Here is a 25,819-nt window from a genome sequence, read left to right as displayed (position 1 = left end):
GCGCTCCGGCAATGGCGCCTTTGCTGCGGCACGATCGCCGTGGGGGCGGCACCGGGGCCGGTCTTGTCCCCGCATTGCCCAATCAGCGCGCGAGAATGAGGAGTGACGGCAGAATCAGCCAATCGCAGCGAGCGCAGCAGACTCACTGCACTCTCCCTATTAGATTATTCTGCTATTTATTATTAAGCATCGAGTTCCAGGTTTGTACAAGTCCATAGGCTGTTTGTTTAATTTCTTGCATATTTTTAATAATTACTTCAGCATTATTATCAATTTCTGAGCAGCATTCAGAATTATTGAACTTCCTACACAATTCTCCTTCTTCAGCTAATAGATAGTCTGGGGCTAGTTGATTTTGATGTACTGCTGCTCTAGTTTGAGTAAGTTGTTTAGCTATGAATTCCATTGCTCAGGCTGTTCAATTGGCAGTAATTTCTATTACAGCTTGTAGTCTGATAATTCTATTTAGCAGATAAATTGGAGTGGATAGCCCCAGCTCCCATCTTGAACCCAGGTCTGGTCCATAGTACTCAATAATTCATCCTGGGGGCCATTCATTATCCTTTGAGATTTGTGTTCCTTCTGTGGCAGGGCTGCTTTTGTTTTGATACAAAGTTTCATACAAGGGAACTCCTAACACTCTATTCCCTTTTTCTTTTGGTAATGTGAAAAACGCAGGTTGGATAATCCCTGGAGTACATGTCCCTCTCCATCTTTCTGGTAGGGTATTATAAACCCTTTTCCTGCAGATCCCAAATATTCTGTTTGGGCTTTCCAGCTTAGTTGAACTGATTTAGGTTGTTGCCAATAGATGCTTACACTTTTTACTTCTTTGTATGGGTTGGCTCTATTCTTATTATACCAGCCTAGTCCTGTAAAATTGTTCTTTCTACACTTACCTTTACTTAAGTTTCCCCAATATCCTTTTGGAGCTTTGGGCCACCAAGACTGACTGCTTGTATTTGTAATGAGGATAGTCATAGAGGGGGTGTGCCCCACATATTGGTTAAGTTAGTTCCCTGATGTGTTATACACACTTCTCCTGTTTCCTCATGGTTTAGAACTCACCCTTCAGGTCTATTGACTCCCCTCGATATTTCCATTTGATTCCAATAACTGCTCTGGGTCTAATCCCTCCCCCCTCCATGGCCACTGTTCAGTCATTTGTGTTCCTCCACAGATCCAGCAGTGAGTTAAGTCAGTTCAGTGGTAATATCAGTAAGTAATTCAGTAGAAATTTCTTTCATTAATTCCACAAATAAATTCTTTCCTGAGGTGGGTAAGTCCCGTTTGCTGAGTTGTTGTTTCAATTTCTTCTACAAGTTAAAACTTCCCTTATGGTTTGTCCTTCTTCCCTGAACACTTTAGTTATATTCTTTATCAGTTCTTCCTTGTAGTGATCTTGCACTCCTCCCTGATCTGCATATCCTCACATACCTTCTTTTGTGAAGCAGAGGTGTGCTTCTCCTACTGGGCAACTTTGCTATGCTGATGGAGCCCACCCTCCTTTTCCCAAATTGGTGGCTCCCCAGTAACTTTTTCCCATGATAATGGAGGTTTCTGAGTTGTGCTTATTATAGCAGGCTGAATTGGTGTGTGTGTGGAAGGCAAGGGTGGATACTGTGTGTCTGCCATACCCAATTGTCTGGTAACACTTGGAACAAGCATCAGCACTATTTCCTTTTGTCATAATTAGCAATAGGATGAGTCCCATGACTGTTTTCATCCCTCTGCCTCCCTCAAGGCCTGTGGGGTTTCTATTGGTAGCCAAGGTTTGTTTAATCTTCTGGGCTGCAGGGAGTGTGTCCTGGGGTCTCCCACTTTGTCTCTCTCTTTTGGTATCATTTCTTAATTTTGTCCCAGCCTTGAGCTTTAACATTCCAGTAGGAGGCACAGCAGTAACAGCACGGTATATGCAACCCTTTCCAGCACTCTTGTGCCAGTACCTCTGCTTTGGCTTTCTTCTTTCCTTTCCTTCCATTCTCAAATAACTCCTACCAGTTATGATCATCAGTTTTGATTTTTTTTTTTCTATTGTATCTTTTCTTTTTTTTCTTCTTTGTGCTGATAGGGTATAAGTACCTTAACACTTTCCTTATGTTAATTTCTTTTACATTGGACACATAACACCAATGGGAGATACCCACCATTGGAATGACATCACCACAACTCAGTACAATATGGATACACTTTTTGCTAATTTTCAGGCAAATTATCTTTGACACTTCTCAACTGTAGATTTTTGCTTTTTCTTAGGTATTTTCCAATTGACAGGCACTAGAAATTGCCATTTACAAAGCAAAGTTATTATATAAGTCACAGGTTAAGGCCAGAACAGGAGAACTATCTGAGTGAAACAGTCCTGATCTTCTTGTTTGAAGTGGAAGGATTTTTCCTCAGCAAAAGCTCAAAGCTTTTTCCTGAGCAAAAGCTCAAAGTCAGCTGCTGGTGTTTTTGTTTGTACACAAAACAGGCAGGCTGCCCAAGCACTGAGGCTAAAGACATTTGAGATAGTAAATAAATGCACATAAAACAAGACTAAAGTTGAGAATTTAACAGCCCTACTTGTTTAGAATTTTAATTCATGTACAAAAGCTGCTGAAGTGAGTTTCTTTTAAATTAGCCATCACAGTTTATGTAGCAGGTGTGTCATGCTAATGCAACATCTCCTGTTTCTTATGTTCTTGCACACTGCCAGGAGCAAGACACTTCAGAGATCTTTTGGTAGTTTTAACTGCTGTTTCTTAAATTCTACTTATAATGGTTTATTCTTTGCAGCCTCACTTGGGGCAGCTGCTGCTAGCTTTTGCTTCAGCATTGTCTTTTTATTGCATTAATTTGGTTTTCAGGATAAGCCACATCAGTCTGATGTGCTTACAGAGCACTAGATGCTCCTGTGCTCTACACACACTCCCCTGTAAACATTAAAACACTTGAAGGAATCAGAGAATTAGGTTGGAGGGTGTCCTTAAAACACAGGGCACAGCACATTTATTGACTTTTATCTGTGGTGTTGCACTCACAGAAGATTTAGCAAATCATTGCAAACCTTACACAAAAGCCAGGACTGTTTTTAGTCATGAAGCTGCAAGAGGTTCAAACCTCAGGAGAGGTCAGGTTGGATATCAGGAAAACGTTTTCTACCCAGAGGGTAGCTGGACTCTGAGCAGGCTCCTTAGGGAAATGGTCACTGCACCGAGCCTGACAGAATTTAAGAAGTTTGCACAATTCCTTCAGCATGTGGTGGGAATGTTGGGATGTCCTGTACAGAGACACAAGTGGGATTTTATTTTAATGTCTCCCTTCCAACCCAGCACATTCTGTTATCTTGTGATTTTTATGATTTACTAAGTGCAGCACACTCCAGGTGCTGGCTGGGCAGTTAGGATTCCAGCATTTGAGAAACACAACTATACACACACATTTGATCATCACTCAAAATTACAGTGTATTTCTTAGAACTGACAGACTGTAAAGAATTATTTTCTAGAAGTTTGATCCCAGCTCTTTAACTATTTGCACACATAATTTCACATCTAGCATTTATACTTTTTACTACCTTGTGTACAATGGCAGTAGGCACTACACTATTATTCTTCTTCCTGGCTTGTACACACTCCACATTTTTCACTTAGTGAGTCAGGTGGTCTGCTACTATTAATGAAACTCGATACGTTATTATTGATTTTAGGAACCAGCAAGACATTTCTTTTTTACACTTTTGTTTCATTCTTAATTGATACACTTTTAGTGATAGGAACTTTAAACTCTTTTTCTTTCTTGCCATTGTTATTATACACCTTACATCTTTTTGTAATATAAGTTTTTTATCCTTTTATTTACTATGAATCTTAACACTTTTTTATTTTCACAGCAGAAACAGGCATTCTTAGCTTGCTCTTGGTACCTCGACTGTGTTAAGCCTTCACTCCCTGTCCTCATGTGTAAAACAGGAATGTTTAGGGAGAGATGGAGATTTGATCCCCCAAAGCAGAGGTGTCGGGGCAGGGCCGGTGCCGGAGCCGCCAAAGAGCTTTTTGTTAGCTGAGTGCAGGGATGGGCACCCGCGGCCCCTGGCGCCGGGTGGGCTCGGGGATGGGGCAGGGGAAGCGGCGGGGCCGTGCCGGCACAGGCGGGGAGCCAGCGCAGCCCGGGCGAGCAGGGCAGCGGGGCCACGGCCAGAGCAGCCGGCGGAAAAGCCGCGGCAGCCGGATTGAGGCTGGGAGGAGCCGCCAGAGGTTCGGTTCTGGGGCTGGGGAAACTCCGGGGCTGGGGAAGCCCCATGATAACGGGACAGGCAATATTTTTAGCGGGTCTCAGCCTTTTGTTTTATTTTTCTTTTCTTGTACTGTCTCTGGGGTTTCTGGTATTTTAAACATTTTACCCCTAGGGGTTCTGTGTTTCCTGCCCCACATGTGGCATAGTTCCCGTTCTCTAGATTACTTGGCTTTTCTGGATTTACAGATACATTTAAGGGCTGGCAAATGTAAGCCTCCCAGGTAATATCTGCCAGTTCATTTATCCCTGGCCTTTGCCTCCTTTTCACTAGTCTCTTTGGTAACCTACCCCCCCTGCAGCACAGAAGACTTTTCTAACAATACAATACAATACACCTTTTCAGAAAATAAAGTTTAACTTATTGACTCTGTTTTTTCTCCTGGTCTCTCCTTGGTTTTGGGATTATTCTCAATGCCCTGTCCTTTTGCAGCCGTTTCTGGATCAGGCCTGGCTGCCACCTGCATCCCCTTGCTCAGCTGCTGAATGAGCTGCACTCAGCAAGGTGTCGGGCACGGGAAAAAGATGAGAGTTGCTGCAGCACATCAGGGGAGGAACAGCATTCGTTTAACCCATGGTCTGCCAGGGAACCACGAAAACGTGTCCCATTCCCATCCTTTCCCCATTTGGACTGGTACATGATCTACTTTCTTGTTTCCTTTATTATCTGTTTTGCCCCATTTTAGTTTCTTCTATTTGCAAACAGCAGTTAGACTAATTTAATTTTCCACAAACTCCACCTCCTTCTGTTAATTGATAATCTGATCCCATCCCATGGTGAAATGTCTTGTTCTTTTCCATGGATTTCTTGGCAGGAAGATGAGGAGCTGGAGGTGGCCAATTGATTGTTATTTTGAGGTCTGATAATAAATTCATTAGTACATAGTAATAATAATAACGACAACAATAATAATAATAGTATTAAAATTAATCATAATAGTGATAACAGTGATAATATTTAGTTTATGATTTAATTATGCTACTCGAAATATTGGTGGATTTTCTGTCTCCTGATATGAATTCGTTAAGGTTCCCAGGGACTGGTCTGTGGATTTGGGTTTGAGTTGGGTTAGTTCTGGTGTCTGTTCATCTTTTCTCTATTTTTGGGTGGTCCCTCCAGCCATGGCTGCATCAATTGACCACTTTTCTCTAATTAAGTCATCAGATACTTGGATTCCCAGCTGATTTCTGTGGACTAGCAAAAACACCCCAATGCTCTAATCCACCCCATGTAGCCTAGACAGCACATGTTGGAGTGGGGAGAGGGATGATTCCCCCCCAGTTTTTTAGTAAAGTTTTCACAATGTTCCCCATTTGCTGTTTCCATTTGCAACTGAACCAATTTCTGTTGCAGTCAGATATCCTCACTATGGGCTCTGCCTTTAGCTGTGCAAATTCCATCTGTGCAGGCAGGCAGAGCTAGGGGTGAGGGCCAGAGGGAATCAGCCCAATTCCTCCCCCAGGCAAGAATATCCTGGTACCTTGTCCACACTTTGCCTCAGCAGTGTTAATGTTCATTTCTAACCTCTCCTGGTTGTCTGGAATCCCTGCTTCTCTTCCAGTGGAGCCATTGGATGACTCATATGTGCCCCTGCCACAATTGGCTCCTTTTTTTCATATTAAAAATATTCTATTAGCATTTCATGTGTTGAAGTGTTATCTATAAAGTTCTTCTGGTGTTAAAAAATCCATCCTAAAGGTGAACTTCAAAAAAGCCTTACCAAAATTTTGATATCACTAAGAGTCACCCACATATATACACAAATAATTACAATGGTGTGCGTAGGCAGAGAAATCTGATCAGAAGAATATTGCGATGTAGGGGAAGACAGGGCTCCAGCCCCTCTCCAGTCATGTTACCCAGTAGCAAGATAGGATGATGTAAGTGCACCGTGGTTATATAAGGCAGTGCAAAGAGGAAATAAAGGCTTTTTCACCATCCCCCATATTGGTGCCGTGAGTGATTAGCCCGAACGGCTTGTACGTCAGCCGTCGTGTCTTTCTCGGAGCGGGTCGCCTTGCCTCCAGAGAGGCAACAAGGGGCTGAAACCCAGGAATCCGTCTGCCCCCGACACGGGGAGGGGTGGCTGGGGTGTTGGGAAGCTCGCCGGACGAGTGAGACGGCCGGAGCAGCGGGACCGACTTTGGCGGGGAGGACGCTCCCGTACCGAGGAGATGGAAGCCCTCGTCAAGGTAGTGTTGAACTGCATAAGCAGCGGGGCATTGATTGCAAAGCGAAAGACTTTGATTGTGCAGTCACACGACTGTTGCAATTGGGTGCCATTGATCATCTGGTAGAAATCCTTCACCCTGAGTGCTGGGAAAATGTACTAAAATGCTCGCGGACGATGTTATGTGTTCGGGCTCTAGCAATTGTCTCATATCGTGGGGGAAGGTGACGCAAGCTTCTGAACCCGTTGCCCCCCGAGAGGCAACCAACTTTGTGGCCCAGCCCTTGACCCCCAGCAAGTGTTGCCCCAGCCGATGACCCCGCAAGAATCAACTACATCCGTGGCACAGCAAGGCAACAAGGGGAATGAAACCCTTGGGTGGCCCTGGCAGTGGAATGCAGTCACCCCCCAATAGTATGGGGAATTTGCCAACAGTATATCTACAACTCCACAATAGCCCCTGGAGAAACAACCGTCCTCAGTTAAGTGACATGGGCGCAGTGCAAAGAGCATTGCCTGTCAGCTCTGCCATTTGCAACCCCTTATGTGAACATGAGTCCCCTCACCAAAATTACTATATCTGTTATCTGATTCATTTGGTGAGTTGGTCAGGTGAGGCACTGATGTATTTTTAACTTCCTCTGGAACACAGCCACATGGATCCAGAGTTATCACACTATAACTGTGTTTTTGGGGTTACTTCAGTCATGGTACTTACTGTGAGCAAGTGATGGCAGGGGAAATCTTCTCCCAACCCATCACCCAGTTTTTTCAGTCCACCCCACCAGTTTTCAAGGAGTTCAGATCTGCTTTAAATGCTAATGATATCATACAGTGGCTGGTGTTGCTGATAAGCCTGTTGTGTTTAGCATTCACCAGCACCCCTTGAACCCCCATTTTCAGGCAGCAGAACGCCCTTGAGCCCCGAATTCCGGGAAGGAAACTCCCCATTAACACACATTCCCCAGCACGGGAATCCCTGAACCCCCCTTTTTGTGCACGGGGACTCCCCCATACTCCCTTCCCCAGCACCGGGACCCCCCTGCACCCCCTAATCCTGGGCTGGGATCCCCCCGCAGCCCCGTCAGTGCTCTGGGACCCCCCTGCACCCCCATTCCCGGCCATCCCCACACCCCAGTTCCGCCCTTTCCCTCGGCTTTTGAACCCCCAGATCTCCCAAATTTCTGCGTCCCCCGAGTTCTCCATTGCCGGCGCTTCCTGGGAGGGGGTCCCAGGTGGTCTCAGCGGAGATCCAGTGGGATCCAGATGAATTCCCTGGAATTCCCCTTTACTCCCGTCTCGCTTTCGCGTCTCCCAAACCGCGTCCGCCGGCCTCTCCCAGCCCCAGCCCCTCTTTCCCGTGGTCCAGGGACCCCCTGGACCCCCGTTCCTGCCGCTCCCAGCTCCCACTTTTCCCAACACTGGGGACCCCTGGAGACCCTTTTCTGAGCACAGGGACCCCCTGGATCCCCATCCCGCCTCTCCCAGTCCCTTCCTTGAACCTTGCGCCCTCCCCGGCTCTCCTAGTTTCGCTTCCTGACCCTTGGACGCCGCCAGACCCCCCAATCTCTGAGTCCCCCCAGTTCAGCACCCCCTGCTCGTACTGCGAGGGGGGGGTCCTGGGTGGTCCCCGGGGGGATTCAGGGGAATTCCCAGGGTTTCCTCTATCCCCTCCCCCTCCTCGCGCTCCCCGGTCACTTTCGCGTCTCCCAAGCTGCGGCTTCGGGATCGGCCCCGGGACCGGCACCGGGACCCCCTGAACCCCCGTTCCTGGGCACGGGGACCCCCCTGCACTTCCATTTCCGGTCGAGCCCCCCTTTCTGGGCACAGAGACCCACTTGAACGTTCATTTCGGGGAATCGGGACCCCCCTGTTCCCCCTTCCTCAGTTCTGAAAACCCCATCACCCCCTTATCTGGAACCTGGAACCCCCTGAACCCCCATTTCTGGCCACCGGGACCCCCCTGAACCTCAATTTTCAGACACCGGGACCCCTTGAACTCCATCACTTGCAAAGAGACCCCCCTTGAACCCCATTTCCTGCGCACCCGGATCCCCTTATCCAGCCCCAGTGCCCCCCTGTACCCCATTTCCCGGCCCTCCCCCTCTCGGGGACCCAGCCCCCCATTTTCCTTGACCTCGGGACCTCCTGAAACCCGATTACTGTGCATGGGGACTCCCCCCGCACCCCCTAATTCGGCATGGGGACCCCCTGCACCCCCTTCTCGGGCATCCCGCCCTTCCCAGCCCCCAGACCCGCCCTTTTCCTTCCCTTTGCACCCCCAGATCTCCCAAATTTCCGTGTCCCCCCAGTTCTCCAGTCCCGGCGCTTTCTTCAGGGCGGTCCCAGGGGGTCCCAGGTGTTTCTCAGAGGGCTCCAGGGGGGTCGCAGCGGGGATCCAGAGGGATCCAGAGGAATTCTCTGCAATTCCCCCTTGTCCCCTCCCCCACCGCGCTGCCTCGGTCACTTTCGCTTCCGCGTCCCAACCCGAGAGACCGGGATCTACCCAGCTACCCGTGACGTCACTGAAACTTTGAGTTTCCATTGGCGAGCAGGAAATAGCGGCGCCAATGGCGGGGCCGGAGGCGGCTCTGGGGGTGGGGCCAGCGCTGGGGGCGGGGCCAGTTCTGGGAGCGGGATCGCAGCGGAGCAGCGCGATGGCTCCAGCGCTGGGGCTGGGGCTGCTCTTGGGGCTCCTGGGGGACCCGGGGGGCGCGACGAAAGGTGAGTGGGACCCCCCGAAACCGGGACCCCCCGAACTTCCATTTTCGGGCACCAGGAATTCCCTAACCCTCCATCTGCGGGCACGGAAACCCCCGAGATCTCCATTTTGGGTCCTGTGATCCCCCCTCAATCCCCTTCCCCAGCACCGGCGACCGTGTACCCCCTTATCTGGCACGGAGACACTCCTGACCCCCCATTTTCTGCTCACCAGCACCCCCTGAACCCCCATTTCTGGCCACTGGGAATCCTTTAAACCTTGATTCCCGGGCACGGAGAAACCACTGAATCGTCATTTTCGGTCTTGTTACCTCTCCATCGCCTTTCCCAGCAGAAATCCCTCTGTGAACCCCCATTTCTGTGCATCGAGACCCCCCCTGAACCGCCATTCCTGCGCACGGGGACCCCCTTGAACCCTCTCATCTGGCACTGGTGATACCGAAATAATGAGAAAAAGGACTAATGTAGATATAGTAGTAGTCATGCTAAGGCTTAGAAAACTGCAGTTTTCGGACAGGCCCTGAGAACCTACCTTGTGAAACAATAGTGAAAAGAATTAGTAGAGCATATAGAACATTTAGAACTGTGAAAACAATAATCAAAGGATTTAGTAGGGCATATAGGACATCTAGAAACTTTCAAGATAAGGCTAAAGTATAATAATAATAATTAAAGGATTCTGGTGATGGGCAAATATACAAGGGGGATTAAGGGGGGTAGCCTATAGTTCTAAGTAGACAAGCATGCAGAATTTATAACTTTTAGGAATGATACCTGCAAGATTTATGTATCTGTATTGTTTTGAAGAATGTGTATTTCTGCACGTAGACCACTTTGTAAAAAGGTATAAAAACCTGATGGAAAAAGGGAGCTGTGGGATCCTGACTTTGGACGCTAGTCCGCAGGTTCCCCGGGCCCTGAATAAAGCACCGCATAAACTAACTCTGTTAGTTTGTGTTCTGTTTGGGGCATCGGGCAACAGTTTTCTGGCGACCCAGATGGGACTCCGGAGGTGGCTGGGGCGGTTCGTGGGCTGATCCACTCCACGCCGGCACCAGGTGATTTCTGGGGAGAACATCAACCCGTGCCCGACCCCGCGCCTGACGGACGACCTGGAGGTAAGCCCGAAGGTGCTTTATTCTTTTATTGAGGGGAAGGGGGGCCTGCCGATTAAGTCGGAACGGCGATTCCGCACGGGGGTCACAGACGTCTTTAAGGTTGTGGAAAAGCCTAGGCGCTGACCGTCAGACGCGGCAGTGACTGCGCAGGTTCAGCACTTGCCACTCGCAGCGATGAGAAAGGCAAGATTGGTGGATTGGTGGAAAAGGGTGTGAGTGTTGTGTGTGGTGTGCAGTGTGGCAAAGTTTGTGGAAAGGGTGTGAGTGTTGTGTTGCAGTGTGGCAGGTATTGTAAAAAAAAAAAAAGTTAATTTATATTAAAAAAAAAAAAAAAAAAAAAAAAAAAAAAAAAAAAGAGAGAGGTGAAATGATGTCTTTATAAACGTTTAGAACTATAGCAAGTTCTGGGATAGAAATCCCGGACGATTCGCCTTTAGGCTGTTTATTACAACATTGGAATGTGGGGAATTTTGGTCAAGAACTAAGTAAAAGGAAATTGATTGATTTCTGTAATTATGTATGGCCTTTATATGAACCCGATGGTATGCAATGGCCTAGGAACGGTACACTGAATCCTGACATTATTACACCTCTGATGCATTTTCTGCAAAGTAATGAAAAATGGGATGAAATACCGTATCTAGACCTCTTTTATTATTTGAAAGATAAACCGGAGTGGCAAAAGGAGTGTGGGATCATGGTTTTGAAAACATTAAAGCAGAATTGTGATGGATGTAAGGGTTGGCAGAAAGAGAAGGAATGCTCGGTTAGGTTTTCGGAACCTGAGGAGGATGTTTCTTTGCTGATAGCCCCTAGTGCCCCTCCGGTGGAGGAACGTGGAGAAAGTATGCCAGAGGTAGAAAGGGGGGATCGGGAAGCAAAAATAGAAACCACTGATATACCTCGGACCCCCTTATGTGAAAGAACTCGGAGAGGGCGGTGGGAGGTGGAAAGGAAGAAAAAGGAAGAAGGTGCTCATTTAATGGTTCCGCTCCGTGAAGCTGTCGGGCCGCAGGGGGAACGGGTCATAGTGAAAGTTCCCTTCTCTCCGAATGATTTACTAATTTGGAAACAATCAGCGGGGGCGTATCGGGAGGATCCTGAACGAACTGCGCGGGTGGTAAAAATGGTAATTAAGACTCAGAACCCAGATTGGAATGATTTACAAGTTTTGTTAGACACAATAATGGATTCTACTGAAAAGGAAATGGTGTTTAAAGCTATGACAGAGAAAGCACGAGAAATGATTAGGTTGCGGCTTGTGGATGGTACAGTAAATGATTTGGTACCTAGGGAAGATCCGGAGTGGGATCCCAACTCGACGGGCGGTTCTCGGAGACTTAAAGCTTATCAGGATTTGCTAACAGAAGGAATACGGAATGGAATACCAAAAACTTTGAATTGGTCTAAGTTGTATTCGGTCAGGCAGGAAAAGAATGAGTCTCCGTCAACCTTTTTAGAGCGGCTTAAGGAGACAGCTCGTAGATACACTAATTTAGAAGTTGAAGGGGAATCGGGAAAATTACAGCTAGCATTAATTTTTATGGGGCAGTCTCAGGAAGATATTAGAAAGAAATTACAAAAACTGGAGGGAGAGGATACTCGGAATTTAGATAAACTGTTGGAAGTTGCATGGAAGGTATATAATAATAGGGAAAAAGAAACGGCCAGGAAACAGCAGGCTACTATGTTGGCAGTGTTACAGCAAGCGGCTGGAAATAATATGAGAGGGGGGAGTCGTGGACGTGGACGAGGAGGGGGAAGGGGAATAGCAAAGGGGGGAATGCCAATGGGTGCGGGAGGACTTATGGGTCAATTTAATATGGGAAGAGGGAGAATACAACTAGGGATAGATCAATGTGCTCTATGTAAAAATAGAGGACATTGGAAAAATGAGTGTCCTCTCAACCAAGGCATGGGTTTTGGGGGAGGAATTATAGCCAGCGGGAATGGAAATCAGGGATTGATGAATAATACAGGTGCTTTCCCGGGAAATCCCCAAGGTGTCGCCCAAGCCCTCATGATGGGGAATTACCAAAATCAGAGCTGACTAGACCAGGATTTAAAGGTAATAATGGAAGTAGATGGGGAACCATTAGAATTTAGAGTAGATACGGGGGCATCATATTCAGCTGTTAACACTAAGCTAGGACCTTTGAGTGATTCTACTATCCAAGTGGTGGGGGTTACGGGACAAGTTGAGGAACGAACATTTTTGCGGCCATTAGATATAAAATTTGGGGGGAAAGAATTTGATCATCAATTTTTATATATGCCAAATAGCCCAGAATCGCTATTCGGGAGGGATCTATTGTCAATGTTAGAGGCAAAGATAATATTTGAAAAAGGTAGAGTAAGATTGAAATTTCCTGAGGAGAATATTGCTAAGTTGTTTGTAGTAAAAGAAGTTGAAGCAGCAGAAATACCACAAGAAATAGAACAAGCTGTAGTACCATGGGTATGGGAAACAGGAGTACCTGGAAAATCAAAAGCAGCACAACCGGTTGTAATAGAACTAAAGGAAGGAGCCTCCCCAGTAAGGGTAAGACAATATCCTTTGAAATTGGAAGCACGAATAGGAATAGCACCCATGATTGAACAATTTCTTAGCTTGGGAATTTTACAGGAATGTGAGTCAGAATTCAATACTCCGATATTCCCAGTCAGAAAGCCAAATGGTAAGTATAGATTAGTTCAAGATTTAAGAGCAATTAATAACATCACTAAAGATATACACCCAGTAGTAGCTAATCCGTATACATTGTTGACAGCTGTGTCGGAAAGGTTTAAGTGGTTCACAGTGATTGATTTGAAAGATGCATTTTTCTGTATCCCCTTGGCACTTGAAAGTAGGAAATACTTTGCCTTTGAGTGGGAGAACCCAGACACGGGACGCAAGAAGCAGCTCACCTGGACGCGTCTACCACAAGGATTCAAAAACTCACCAACTATTTTTGGAAATCAATTGGCTCGAGAGTTAGAAGAATGGAAGACGACTCAGGTAAAAGAATCACCTTTCTTATATGTTCTCCTACAATATGTTGATGACATCTTTATAGCCTCCACAGAAAAGGATGTTTGCCTCAGACTCACTATTGGATTACTTAATATGCTGGGACAAGCTGGATACCGAGTATCGAAAGAAAAAGCTCAGCTGGTAAGAACCCAAGTAATTTACCTAGGCTGCGAAATTTCACAAGGGGTGCGAAAGTTGGGAGTTAATCGAATACAAGCAATTTGCACCATACCCACACCACGAAATCCACAAGAGTTAAGATCCTTTTTGGGCATGGTAGGGTGGTGCCGCTTGTGGATCCCAGAATTTGGACTAAAAGCAAAACCCCTGTATGAGGCAGCCAAAAGCCCTGTGTTTCAGTGGGGACAAACTCAAGAAAAAGCATTCCAGAGTCTGAAACAAGCCTTAAAGGAAGCCCCAGCACTAGGATTGCCAGATCTTACAAAACCTTTTCAACTATACGTAAATGAGAGACAGAGACTGGCAATAGGGGTGCTCACACAAAAACTGGGCTCATGGAAGCGCCCGGTGGGGTACTTCTCAAAGCAGCTAGACACTGTAAGTGCCGGATGGCCAGGTTGTCTTAGAGCTGTGGCAGCAACAGTGCTTCTAATTCGGGAAGCCAGAAAATTGACTCTGGGGAAAAGGATGGAAGTATTTGTTCCCCACATGGTCATTGCGGTTTTGGAACAAAAGGGGGGGCATTGGCTCTCATCAAGCCGCATGTTACAATACCAGGCACTTCTCCGAGAACAAGATGACATTAAATTAAAAATAACTAATCATCTCAACCCAGCAGAATTTCTTAGGAGCAGCAGCCAGGAAGAAGGAGGCGAATTGACACATGACTGCGTAGAAATCATTGAACAGGTGTATGCCAGCCAGAAGGACCTGAAAGACGAGCCTTTGGAGAATCCGGAATGGGAACTGTTTACAGATGGATCCAGCTTTGTGGAAAACGGAACCAGGTATGCGGGATATGCAGTAGTGACTTTGACACAAATAATAGAAGCTCAAGCTTTAACCCCGGGAACTTCAGCCCAGAAAGCCGAGATACATGCTCTGGTGAGAGCCTTAGAATTGAGTCAAGGGAAAAGAGTAAACATTTGGACTGATTCAAAATACGCCTTTGGAGTAATACATGTACATGGAGCACTATGGAAAGAAAGAGGACTGTTGAATTCTCAAGGATCAGAAATTAAGCACAAAGAACAAATATTAGCACTATTGGAAGCAGTGCATAAACCTCAGGCAGTGGCAGTGATGCATGTAAAAGGACATCAAAAGGAAGAGGGAAAAGCGTTCCAAGGAAACCAGTTGGCTGACAGAGTTGCCAAACAGGTTGCCCGAGAGGTATGGACACAATTAGCTTTATTGCCAGTGCGAATTAACCCTGCAACTTCTTTTCTTGAGCAGAAACCATGGTATACACATGAAGATGAGAAGCTTGCTCAATTTCTCCAGGCCCAGAAGAATGAAAAAGGATGGTATGTCACAGCTGTAGGTCAGGTTCTACTGCCGACAAAAGTAATGGAAACAATTTTAGAAATCGAACATAACAAGTGCCATTGGGGAGCAGACGCATTGGTACAATTTTTAAAACATGAGGTGATTTCCAACCAGATGTTAACAATGGCAAAACGGATTAACGCCACGTGTCCTGTCTGTATTAAAAATAACCCAGTGACACGAAGGCAAATACAACTAGGAAAGTTACAAGTAGGGCCGCAACCAGGAGACTATTGGCAAATAGATTTCTCAGAGCTACCAAAAGCACAAGGGTACCGTTATTTACTGGTGTATGTGTGTACTTTTTCAGGGTGGCCGGAAGCTTTCCCGTGCAGGACTAACCAGGCAAAGGAAGTAATTAAAACCTTACTACGAGAAATCATTCCTAGATTTGGGATCCCATTAGGAATGTCCTCAGATAGGGGACCTCACTTTGTAGCTGGAGTAGTCCAAGAAGTAGCCAGAGTATTAGGGATAGCCTGGGATCTCCATACGCCCTGGAGACCACAATCTAGTGGCCAGGTAAAACGGATGAATCAGACATTAAAAAGGCAGATTAAGAAAATTTGTCAGGAAGCAAAGATACAGTGGCCCCAGGCACTACCTCTAGCCTTGCTAAGAATCAGGATTAAACCCAGAGAAAAGATAGGAGTAAGTCCATACGAAATTTTGTATGGCAAGCCATATCATGCTGCAACTTACAAAGGGGACCCTCACTTAGTAGGAGATCAAGTATTGTTGAGTTACATTTTGTCTTTAAATAAAGTCCTTACAGCGCTGCGGGGAGCATTGCAGTGGAACCGGCCTCTGCCCTTGGAAAATCCTGTCCATGACATCCAGCCAGGAGATCAAGTATATGTAAAGAACTGGAATACAGAACCCTTGAAAGAAGTATGGGGCGGTCCTCACCAAGTGATCATGACTACCTACACGGCAGTGAAAGTCCAAGGGATCGACAACTGGATTCACTACACTCGAATCAAGAAGGTCCCGTCAAGATGGGAAGTACAGCCTCTGTCTGCAACAAAGCTGGTGTTCAGGGCAAGGACTTAGTTCTTTTAACATTAGTCTGTATAATGCAGGTGGGAGAAGCATTTGTTAAAATTACAGTTCCGGAGCCAGATGTAATGGTGCCAGAAGGTGTGGGAATAAATTTAACCTGTTTGTTTTCTGACAACCAGAGAGCTGGATTAAAAGAAGTAAAGGTAGCCTGGAGACAAATCACCACAGACGAAGTATTTACAGAAGGAATCGTGACATTTTGGGATATGGAACAGCAAAGAGGTAACACCACATTGACAATATCTCATATGCAAGCTGATCAGGTAGGACAATTCTCATGCATTGTGTGGATTAAAGAAAACTTTGATTATGGGGACATAAATGTAGGTATTTTAAAGGAAAATAAAACCCGAAGGGGGTACTCGGTGCAGGTAATACCAGTCAGTGCACGAGTAAATATGTGGAATGGATTGAGAGATACAAGCCTGGCACTACAGAGAAACCAGGAACAACAAAATTTAGTAGTAGGGTTAATTCGAGATTTTGGACAAATACAAAACGTATCAAAAATAACGGCATGTTTACCTCTGCCACAAGCTGCAGGGGAACCAATCCCTTGGGGAGTGATTCCAGTAGGAAATTTACCCCTAATAAAAAGGGGTAAGAATGGAAGTTGTGAATTAAAATTACGAAATAAAATCGAAATTGAAGTAAAATGGGAAAAGGTTGGAGAAACATTAAGAATATTAACCTATAAGGATTGTCTAATTAGCCATGGAAGGTTAGGACAAATTAGGGATTGGGGAATTCAATTAGCGACAGGGGGGAAAAGTAAAACCTGAAGATGCTAAGTGGGAATGTTTTCTACCACATTGGCAAAAGAAAAGAATACCTAAAAATGAAAGCTATTATGAAATGATATGCCAGAACTCATCCCGGCAGGAATCCTCGTGGGACAGTTGGAAAACGGTATGGGGCCCCAGCATATTAGAACATTATAGTTACATTGGACAAGTTAATTGGTGTGTCCAATGGACGGGAAGCAGAAATGCCACTCACACAGAAGTATCTCAAACCAGCACATCTACAAAAACTTTGAGCGCCACAAAAGAAAATTGGAACTGCACCCAAATTCTCACCTGTGACACTCCAGAGAATCAAATTAGTTTGGCACCGGTCAGAATGCTTATAAAATGGGGTTGTGAGTGTAGAAAACTTAACCATACAATTCCAGGAAGTGCTTTCCCGCAGGACCAGAAGGGTAAAACTTTGAGCTGTAAAGATACAACTATCAGGAGTCCAGGAAATTTAGTATGGATTATGGGACATGGACAATAGACAACACATTTGCCATTAGACGGGCCTGTAACACAAATTACCTTAGGGGTTCCCACATTATGTCCTTTTTAGAAACAGTCTAAATTAACGAAGAAAGAGATGCAGTCACGAGCAAAGAGAGAAATAAATAAGGTAGCAGAAGAACTAGGACAGGGAAATGAAGATGAATGGCATGAACCCTCATCAGGAGTTAAATTTGGGTGGGTATTGGAATCCTTGTTTGCACCAATTTCTACATATAGAAACCGGGAGATGCTGTACAAATTACTAGGACAAACTGAGAGGTTAGCTACCGTTACAAAGAAAGGATTTAAGGATCTAAATTTACAATTGCAGGCAACAACAAAAATGACAATCCAAAATAGAATGGCATTAGATTTGCTTTTATTAAAAGAACATGGAGTCTGTGGATACCTCCAAGGAAAGGTTAATCATTGCTGCATACATATCCCAAATGTCACAGAAGAAGTAAAAAAGGACATAAGTCAATTGGAACAAATTAAAACAAAAGTGCATGAAGTCCAGGAAGAAGCTGAACATAACTGGGTAGGAGCACTGTTTAGCTCCCTAGGAATCCAAGTCTCTGGTTGGATATCATCAATTGTACAATATGTAATAATGATTGTATTAATTATTGTAGTATGCATGATTATGTATAGATGTCTTTTAGGAATGATTGCCAGAGAGGGAACTAATACTCGACGTGTCATGAGAGCACTGACCCGGAAAGAAGTAATCCTGCCAACTCGAAAAGAAGACTCACCGTTCTACATAGAAACCACAACTTGAAGAATTGAGCATCCTTGCAGAAAATCTGAAGAATGCTCAAAAGGGGGGAGTTGATACCGAAATAATGAGAAAAAGGACTAATGTAGATATAGTAGTAGTCATGCTAAGGCTTAGAAAACTGCAGTTTTCGGACAGGCCCTGAGAACCTACCTTGTGAAACAATAGTGAAAAGAATTAGTAGAGCATATAGAACATTTAGAACTGTGAAAACAATAATCAAAGGATTTAGTAGGGCATATAGGACATCTAGAAACTTTCAAGATAAGGCTAAAGTATAATAATAATAATTAAAGGATTCTGGTGATGGGCAAATATACAAGGGGGATTAAGGGGGGTAGCCTATAGTTCTAAGTAGACAAGCATGCAGAATTTATAACTTTTAGGAATGATACCTGCAAGATTTATGTATCTGTATTGTTTTGAAGAATGTGTATTTCTGCACGTAGACCACTTTGTAAAAAGGTATAAAAACCTGATGGAAAAAGGGAGCTGTGGGATCCTGACTTTGGACGCTAGTCCGCAGGTTCCCCGGGCCCTGAATAAAGCACCGCATAAACTAACTCTGTTAGTTTGTGTTCTGTTTGGGGCATCGGGCAACACTGGGAGCCCCCTGAAACGCCATTCCCGGCACTGGGGCACTCCCGAATCTCCATTTCCAGAACATTTCCAGACCCCCCTGCACCCCCTTTTCGGGCATCCCGCTTTTCCCAGACCCGAGTCCCGCCCTTTTTCTTGACCTTTGGACCCCCCGAACCTCCCAACTTTCCGTGTCCCCCCCGTTTTCTACTCCCGGCGTTTCCCGAAACGGGGTCCCAGAGGGTCCCAGGGGTCTCAGGGGGGTCTCAGCGGGGATCCAACGGGATCCAGATGAACTCCCTGGAATTCCCCCTTTCCCCCGGCCCCTCCCCCACCGCACTCCCTCGGTCTCTTTCCCGTCTCCCAGGCTGCGCCTCCGGGATCCGCTCGCCTCTCCCAGCCCCAGCCCCCCCTTTCCCTCAACACCGGGGACCCCTGGAGCCCCTTTCCTGGGCACAGGGACCCCCTGGATCCCCCATCCCGCCTCTCCCAGTCCCTCCTTTGTACCTTGGACTCTTCCTGGCTCTCCCCGTTCCGCTTCCTGCCCCCCCAGTCTCTGCATCACCCCAGATCTCCACTCCCTGCTCGTCCTGCGGGGGGTCTGGGAGGGTCCCTGGGGTATCGTGGAGGCTCCCAGGGGGGATTCTTGGCTCTGGGACCCCCCTGAATTCCCAGTCCCAGTGGAAAGGAAGGCACCTCCCTGCACTCCCTTATCCAGTACCAATCCCCCCCTGCACCCCCTTTCCCATCCATCCCGCCTTCCCCAGCTCCAAACCCACAATTTCCTTGACTCTGAGTCCCTCTGGACCCCCATTCCTGCTTTTCTCATCCCCCAGCCCCTCTTTCCCTCTGCATCAAGGACCCCCAAACACCCCATTCCAGCCATCCCGGGTCTCCCCACCTTGTGACCCCTCTTTCCTTGGCACTGGGGACCCTTGGACCCCCTTTCCTGGGCACAGGGATCCCCTGAGCCCCTATTCCTGGCCACTGGGACCCCATGCACCCCTTTTCCTGCTCTCCCAGTTCCCCTTTCATTGATCCATGACCCCTCGACCCCCCCCAAATCTCTGTGTCCCCCCAGTTCTCCACTCCCTGCACTACCTGGATGTGGCAGTGTCAGAGCCCAGCCCGGGGATCCCCCAGTTCATGGCCATTGGGTACCTGGATGGGATCCCCTTCACACGCTGCGACAGCGAGCGGGGCTGGATGGAGCCGCTGACACAGTGGATAAAGGACGGAGCAGAGCCGGAATATTGGGATGGGAACACCCAGATCTATGTGGGGAAACAGTACGTGGCTGCCAGGAACCTGGAGATACTGCGGGACTGGTACAACCAGAGCAGGGGCGAGTGGGGGGAATCTGTGGGGCTGGGATGTGGATGGATGAGTTGGGATGGGATCCGTGGGGTTGGGATGGGATCTGTGGGGCTGGGATGGGATCCATGGAGATGAGCTGAGATCTGTGGGGCTGGAGTGGGGATCTATAGTGCTTGAATGGGATTTATCGGGCTTGGATGTGGATTGACAGAGTGCCAAGAGGCAGAGATGGTGATCCATTAGGCTGGTATGGGATATCTTGTGCTGCATGGGTTGGGATGGGATCCATGGGTCTGGGATGGGGATCTGTGGGTCTGGGATGAGATCCATGGTGTTGGGATGGGGATCTGTGGGGCTGGGATGAGGCTCTCTGGGTCTTCATCAGACCCTGGTGCTCCATAGGGCTGGGATGGGGCTGTGTGGGGCTGGGACACAATTCCATGAGTCTCTGTGGGTACAATTCCCCCAGGTTTTCACACAAGGTTGCGAGTTTATGGCTGTGACCTCCTGTCTGACGGGAGCATCCGTGGATCCCGCCGGGATGGCTACGACGGGCAGGATTTCATCTCCTTTGACCTGGAATCCAGGAGATTGGTGGTGGCCGACAGCGCTGCTGAGGTCACCAGGAGGTACTGGGAAGATGAAACGAATGAGGCTGAGAGGGTGACGAATTACCTGGAGCACATCTGCCCAGAGTGGCTCCAGAGATACGTCGGATATGGGCAAAAGGAGCTGGACCGCAAAGGTGGGAGCAGAATTCCTGTGGGAATGTGAGATTTGGGAATGGAGGACTTGGGAACCCTATATTTCCTGTGGAAATTCCGTGGGCAGATCTCACCCCTGTTCCATTCCCATTGAATTCCATGGGCACATTAAAAACCCCATCCCATTCCAGTGGGAATTCCATGGGCAGATCTCACCCCCATCCCATTCTTGTGAGAATTCCATGTGCAGATCTCAGCTCCATCCCATTCCCAGGGAATTCCATGGGCAATTCTCACCCCCATCCCATTCCCATGGAATTCCATGGACGTCTCTCACTGTTATCCCATTCCAGAGCCCCCTGATGTCCATGTGTCTGGAAAAGAGGAACACGGGATGCTGATCTTGTCCTGCCACGCGTACGGATTCTACCCCAAGGTCATCGCGGTCAACTGGATGAAGGGGGATGAAATCCGGGATCAGGAGACGGAGTGGGGCGGGGTCGTTCCCAACAGCGACGGCACCTTCCATACCTGGGCCAGGATCGAGGCGCGGCCGGAGGAGCGGGAGCAGTACCGGTGCCGGGTGGAGCATCCCGGAATGTCGGAGCCCGGGATCTTCGCTTGGGGTGAGGCTGGGAATGTGGAATGTGGCAACTGGGGAGTTGGAATTCCCAGATGGGGATTCCCCTCCTCCTCCTCACCATCCCTCGATTCCCAGAGCCGACATCTGGTGGGAATCTCACCGTGGTGGTCGCTGTGTCCATTGTTGCCATCATCATCCTCATTGTCCTCGTTGGATTCGTCGTCTGGAAGCTCCAATCTGGTAACACACGGGATGGGGGTCAGGAAGGGGCACAGATCCACCCAGCACCGTTCTGGGAATCCTGTGCCACCAATGCTGATCCCACTGTTTTTCCACAGGGAGGGTGGACCGGAATGGATACAACATGGCAGCCAGTGAGTACCAGTGGCGGATCCAGCTCTGGATCCCCTCCATGTGGATCCCAGAATGGATCCTGGGGTTAATCCCAGTGTGTGATCCGTGCTGGAATCTCATGGATCTTCTCTTTCTGCAGGGAATGATGTGGGAACCACAGCTTGACTGCAGGTACGGAGTGGGGTCAGGGTGGGATTCCAGAGGGGGATTGGGACAGGATGGACAGATTGGAATCAGGGAGGGATTCTGGATCAGAGGAGGGGTCCAGAGCAGGATGAGATTGAATTCTGGAGTGGGATCGGGGCTGAATTCTGGAGCAGGATCAGTTGGGATGATGGAATAGATGATGGATGGATGGATGGATGGATGATGGATGGATGGATGGATGATGGAAGAGTGGACAGGGCAGGATTGGTGTGGGATGGATGAGACAGGATCAGGTTGGGATTCCAGAGTGGGTTTGGGTGGGATGGATGGATGGAGCAGGAGTGGGCAGGATCCGGTTGGATCTGAAGCAGCTCCTGCTCTCCATGGACTCCAGCCAGGCCCATCCTGTGGGATGGGGACAGGGACAGGGTGACACTGTGACCCTCTCTCATCTCAGCAGGAATCACTCCCTGAGCAATCCACAGAGCTTGATCCAGCCCCTTCCTGTTCCCAGGAAACTGAGGCTTTCCAGCAGAGCTCCTCTCCATGTTTTTACCCACCCACAGCTCCTGCTAATGGATCAATTTCCCATTTTGGCTTCTTTAAAGCCAAGAACCACAAACATTCCCAATGCTTTAGTTCTGGTGTGAAATTATCCTGCTTTGGGCAATAAATCCTGCTTGGGGCAATAAATCCTGCTTGAGGCAATAAATCCAGGTTCCCTCCTCCAGTGTCTGTCAGTTCCTCTCTGGGAGCCAGGAATGAGAATAGGGATGCCAAGAACAGGATGAGGACACCAGGATTGGGATGAGGACACCAAGATTGGGATGGGGACACCAGGACTGGGATGGGGACATCAGGACTGGGATGGGGACACCAGGATTGGGATGGGAACACCAGGACTGACATGGGGACTTGCCAGCCATACTTGGCTCCATCCCCCAGGATTCATTTCCCGCTCTGTGTCCCATGTCCGAGGTGTCCCCAGAAGGGTTTGGCTGTGTCAGGCTCCTGGAGGGGCAGTGGGATGGGGGGAGGGATCAGGCCAGGCCTCATTGTCCCCAATGGTCCTTGAGTGTCCCAAAATTGGGGTTTGGGATCTCAGAGAGGTTTCTGCTCATGACCATGGCCATGAGATGAGAGTGGCCATGAGTGACACAGCCCTGAGATGACCATGGGATGACCATGACACAACCACAGCCCCATGAGATGGTTTGGACCAAGAAATGACCATGGGTTGGCCATGGCACAGCCATGGGCTTGAGGTGGCCCTGATGTGGTCATCTCATTGTCCTGATCATCTTATGGTCATCTCATGGTCATTTCCTGATCACCATCACCTATTGAGTCCCCTGGGGTTTACACCATCTCCCCCCGAGAGAATGGATTGCTGCTGGCAATCAGGACAGGAGCTGATGATCATGTGGGACTGATCATTAGTTAGATTAAAAGATCTTATGAGGGATGGGACATTTTGGTGAAAAAAGAGTGACTTAAATGGGCTTATTCAAAAAAATTTGGAAGGGTGGTTTGAATGGGCGTGGTGAGGTGATCAGCATGGGCATTACCTTCAGCCCTGAATTCACTTCCAGGTAGGTTGGTACGTGAACCAACATGGGTGACAAAATAAGGTTGTTTTCTTAAAAAAGAAAATTTTGAGCAAATTTTATATTATATATATATATATTTTATATATTATATATATTATATATTATATATTATATATTATATATTATATATTATATATTATATATTATATATTATATATTATATGTATATATAGGTTTTCATTAGTGATAAATTTGAGGAGGGAACCTTCTGCTCATTCCCCAATGCCGTATCATAAAATGAATCTGTAACTAAATTGAAAGGAATTAAAAACTTGGAGAAAACACGGACAATCACTGCAAGTTCTACAATCTGTGTTGATCCTTCTACAAGTTCAATGTCTGATTCCCAGTTATCATTGTTAGGGTCTTTCCAGGTGATAACTGATTTATGCAATTTGCCAGAGCCATCTGTAAAAATATTAAGAGCATTAAGAGGGGTGTGACTATCTAGGGGTTTTTGGGTAAAATTCAAAGGAAGGTGTAGTAATTTATGTTTTGGGAAATGAACTGAGATTTGTCCCATAAAAGCTGCTAAAGCAATTTGAGAAACCTCAGATTGCTGAAGTAAAAATTCTAAATACAGGGGAGTAATGAGTATAAACATAACAGAAATAATTTCTGGAAAAGGTTAAAACTCGGGATTGGGATTTCGTGATCAGCTGAGAAAGGATTTCAGGACAAGTAGTGATTGTTTTGGGCATCTGATAAGATAGGAAGATCCATTGTAAAATTAACAAAAGGACAGACAAATCCTTTTTCCATTGAAAAATTGAACCACAAAAATGTGGGCATTCTCCTAAAACAGAAAATCAAAAATGTGACTCTGGGTGGTATCAGTGGGCTTGGTGAGTGTGCAGTGCTGTAGCCACTTTATCCAACCTGGTTCTGGCATCTGGTGTGAAGTCTCTGGGAGAGTTCAGGTCCGTGTCCCCCCTTAATAAATCAAATAAAGGAGCCAAATCCTGGTTTGTGATTCCAGGGAGGGTCCTAACCCCGTTAATTGAGTTTCTGCAGAGGGTGTAAGGTGGTGAGTTCCTCCTGCAGGTGGCTGATCTGTGGTGCGACAGTGAGCCTGTACCCTGGGTACCTGCAAGGGGAGGATCACTGCACTTCATCTTTGGCTACTTGTAGACCAGACTTATGATCTCCTCTAAAATGTTGGTGGTGACAAGTTCCATGGTGGTCTCCTTTTCTGAGGCAATCAGGATGTCATCCATTGTGGATGATTCAGACACCCCTTCAGGGCCCCCTTGGAAACTTACCCCTTAGATAAGAAATCCTTCCTTAGGATGACTCATGCTAGAGAAATGTTCAACCCCTATAGACCCCCATGTTATCTTTTAGTGTTCTAACTGGTCTTTTTTCCTTCTAAGTAATTGGTCACTCTCACCTAAAACATTAAAGTAGTTGGATAGTTTTTCAATCTCTAATTTTATTGGTCCACTTCTGAAGCCACCCCAACCCTATAAAACCCCTTTGATATTCTACGTATTTGGATTTGCTGCTGGGTCCCTTCGTAGAAATCAAGTTGCCTGCGGAATTCCTGTGCAGCATTCCCAAATCTCTTTCTCTCTGGCTAAGGAAGTGCTGCAATCAAAATGAAATCACACAAGAGCTGATAGCCTAAGTAAGCCTAGGCCTTGCTTGCATTTAATCACTTTGTAGCTGATGTCTGCCTAAGGCAGCCAGGAAAATCTGTTTTATTTGGAACATTTTATCCGGGCTTGCTGTAGCTGCCGGGGGCCATCCATGTAGTGCAGTATCATTACCTGGGGGAAATTTCTCTTGGGTGAAAGGATCCTTGCCATGTACCATTGGCACATTGTTGGGGAGTCCCACATCCCTTGTGGCAGGACGGTCCTATGGTGCCTTTTCAGCAGTGACTGTTGGTGGATGGAAGGAATGGAAAAGGAGAATCTTGACACAAACTCTGGATATAAAGGGATCCTGAAAAAGCAATCCTTCAGATCAATAATCATTAACAACCAGTCCCTGGGGATCACGTTAAGAGAGGGGCAATCCTGTCTGCAACAGTCCATCTCCTCAATCATTTCATTTATTCTTCTCAGGTCTTGAAGCAGCGTCCACTTCTCACTATGTGGCTTTCTGATAAAGAAAAGGGGATTTTCCAGGGACTATTTGTAGGGACAACATGCCCCTTTTTCCAGTTGTTCACAAGCTAGAGACTCGAGTGTGGACAGCTTTTTGATGGGAAGGGGCCAATGATCAATCCAGATGGGTTTGCCTGAGGTCCAAGTGAGTTTTACAGCACCGTGCTCATCAGTAGTCTTTGCTAAAAATTTGTTTCGAGTCTCAGTCCATGGTGGGACAGGAGATCTCTACCTCAAACATGCACTTTTTTATAATAAATGGCTTGGTAGTGGCCACATGGCCCTCCAGTCCTTTAAATGAAACAGGATGTAAACTCCTCATTGTGTTGCTGTGCCCCCCAATTCCCACAAGTCTATCTAGTGAAGGAACAAGAGTCCACTCAGTTGGCCAATACTTGTGTGAGATAATGGTCACGTCTGCTCCTGTGTTGACGAGGCCTGTCCAGGTGACAGTTTTTCCCAGGCAGGTAACACCACA

The 25,819-nt window shown here is 47.1% G+C and overlaps 1 protein-coding gene across 1 annotated transcript in view; it reads left to right on the top strand.

The window, feature by feature from the left end:
* The first annotated feature begins 9,067 nt into the window (after positions 1-9,067).
* LOC306815427 (class I histocompatibility antigen, F10 alpha chain-like) overlaps positions 9,068-25,819 on the top strand; it is a 235,813-nt gene continuing 219,061 nt past the window's right edge. The window contains exons 1-5 of the mRNA XM_079331989.1: positions 9,068-9,170; positions 19,597-19,860; positions 20,302-20,577; positions 20,890-21,162; positions 21,255-21,644. Coding sequence (XP_079188115.1) covers positions 9,104-9,170; positions 19,597-19,860; positions 20,302-20,577; positions 20,890-21,162; positions 21,255-21,562 — 1,188 coding nt within the window. The 5' untranslated portion in view covers positions 9,068-9,103 and the 3' untranslated portion in view covers positions 21,563-21,644. The remainder of the gene's footprint in view (positions 9,171-19,596; positions 19,861-20,301; positions 20,578-20,889; positions 21,163-21,254; positions 21,645-25,819) is intronic.

This window comes from Erithacus rubecula, assembly GCF_903797595.1.
Source record: "Erithacus rubecula genome assembly, contig: scaffold_132_arrow_ctg1, whole genome shotgun sequence".
Classification (NCBI taxonomy): Eukaryota; Metazoa; Chordata; class Aves; order Passeriformes; family Muscicapidae; genus Erithacus; species Erithacus rubecula.
Note: the sequence above shows the minus strand (reverse complement) of the source record. Positions and strands in the feature narration are given on the sequence as shown.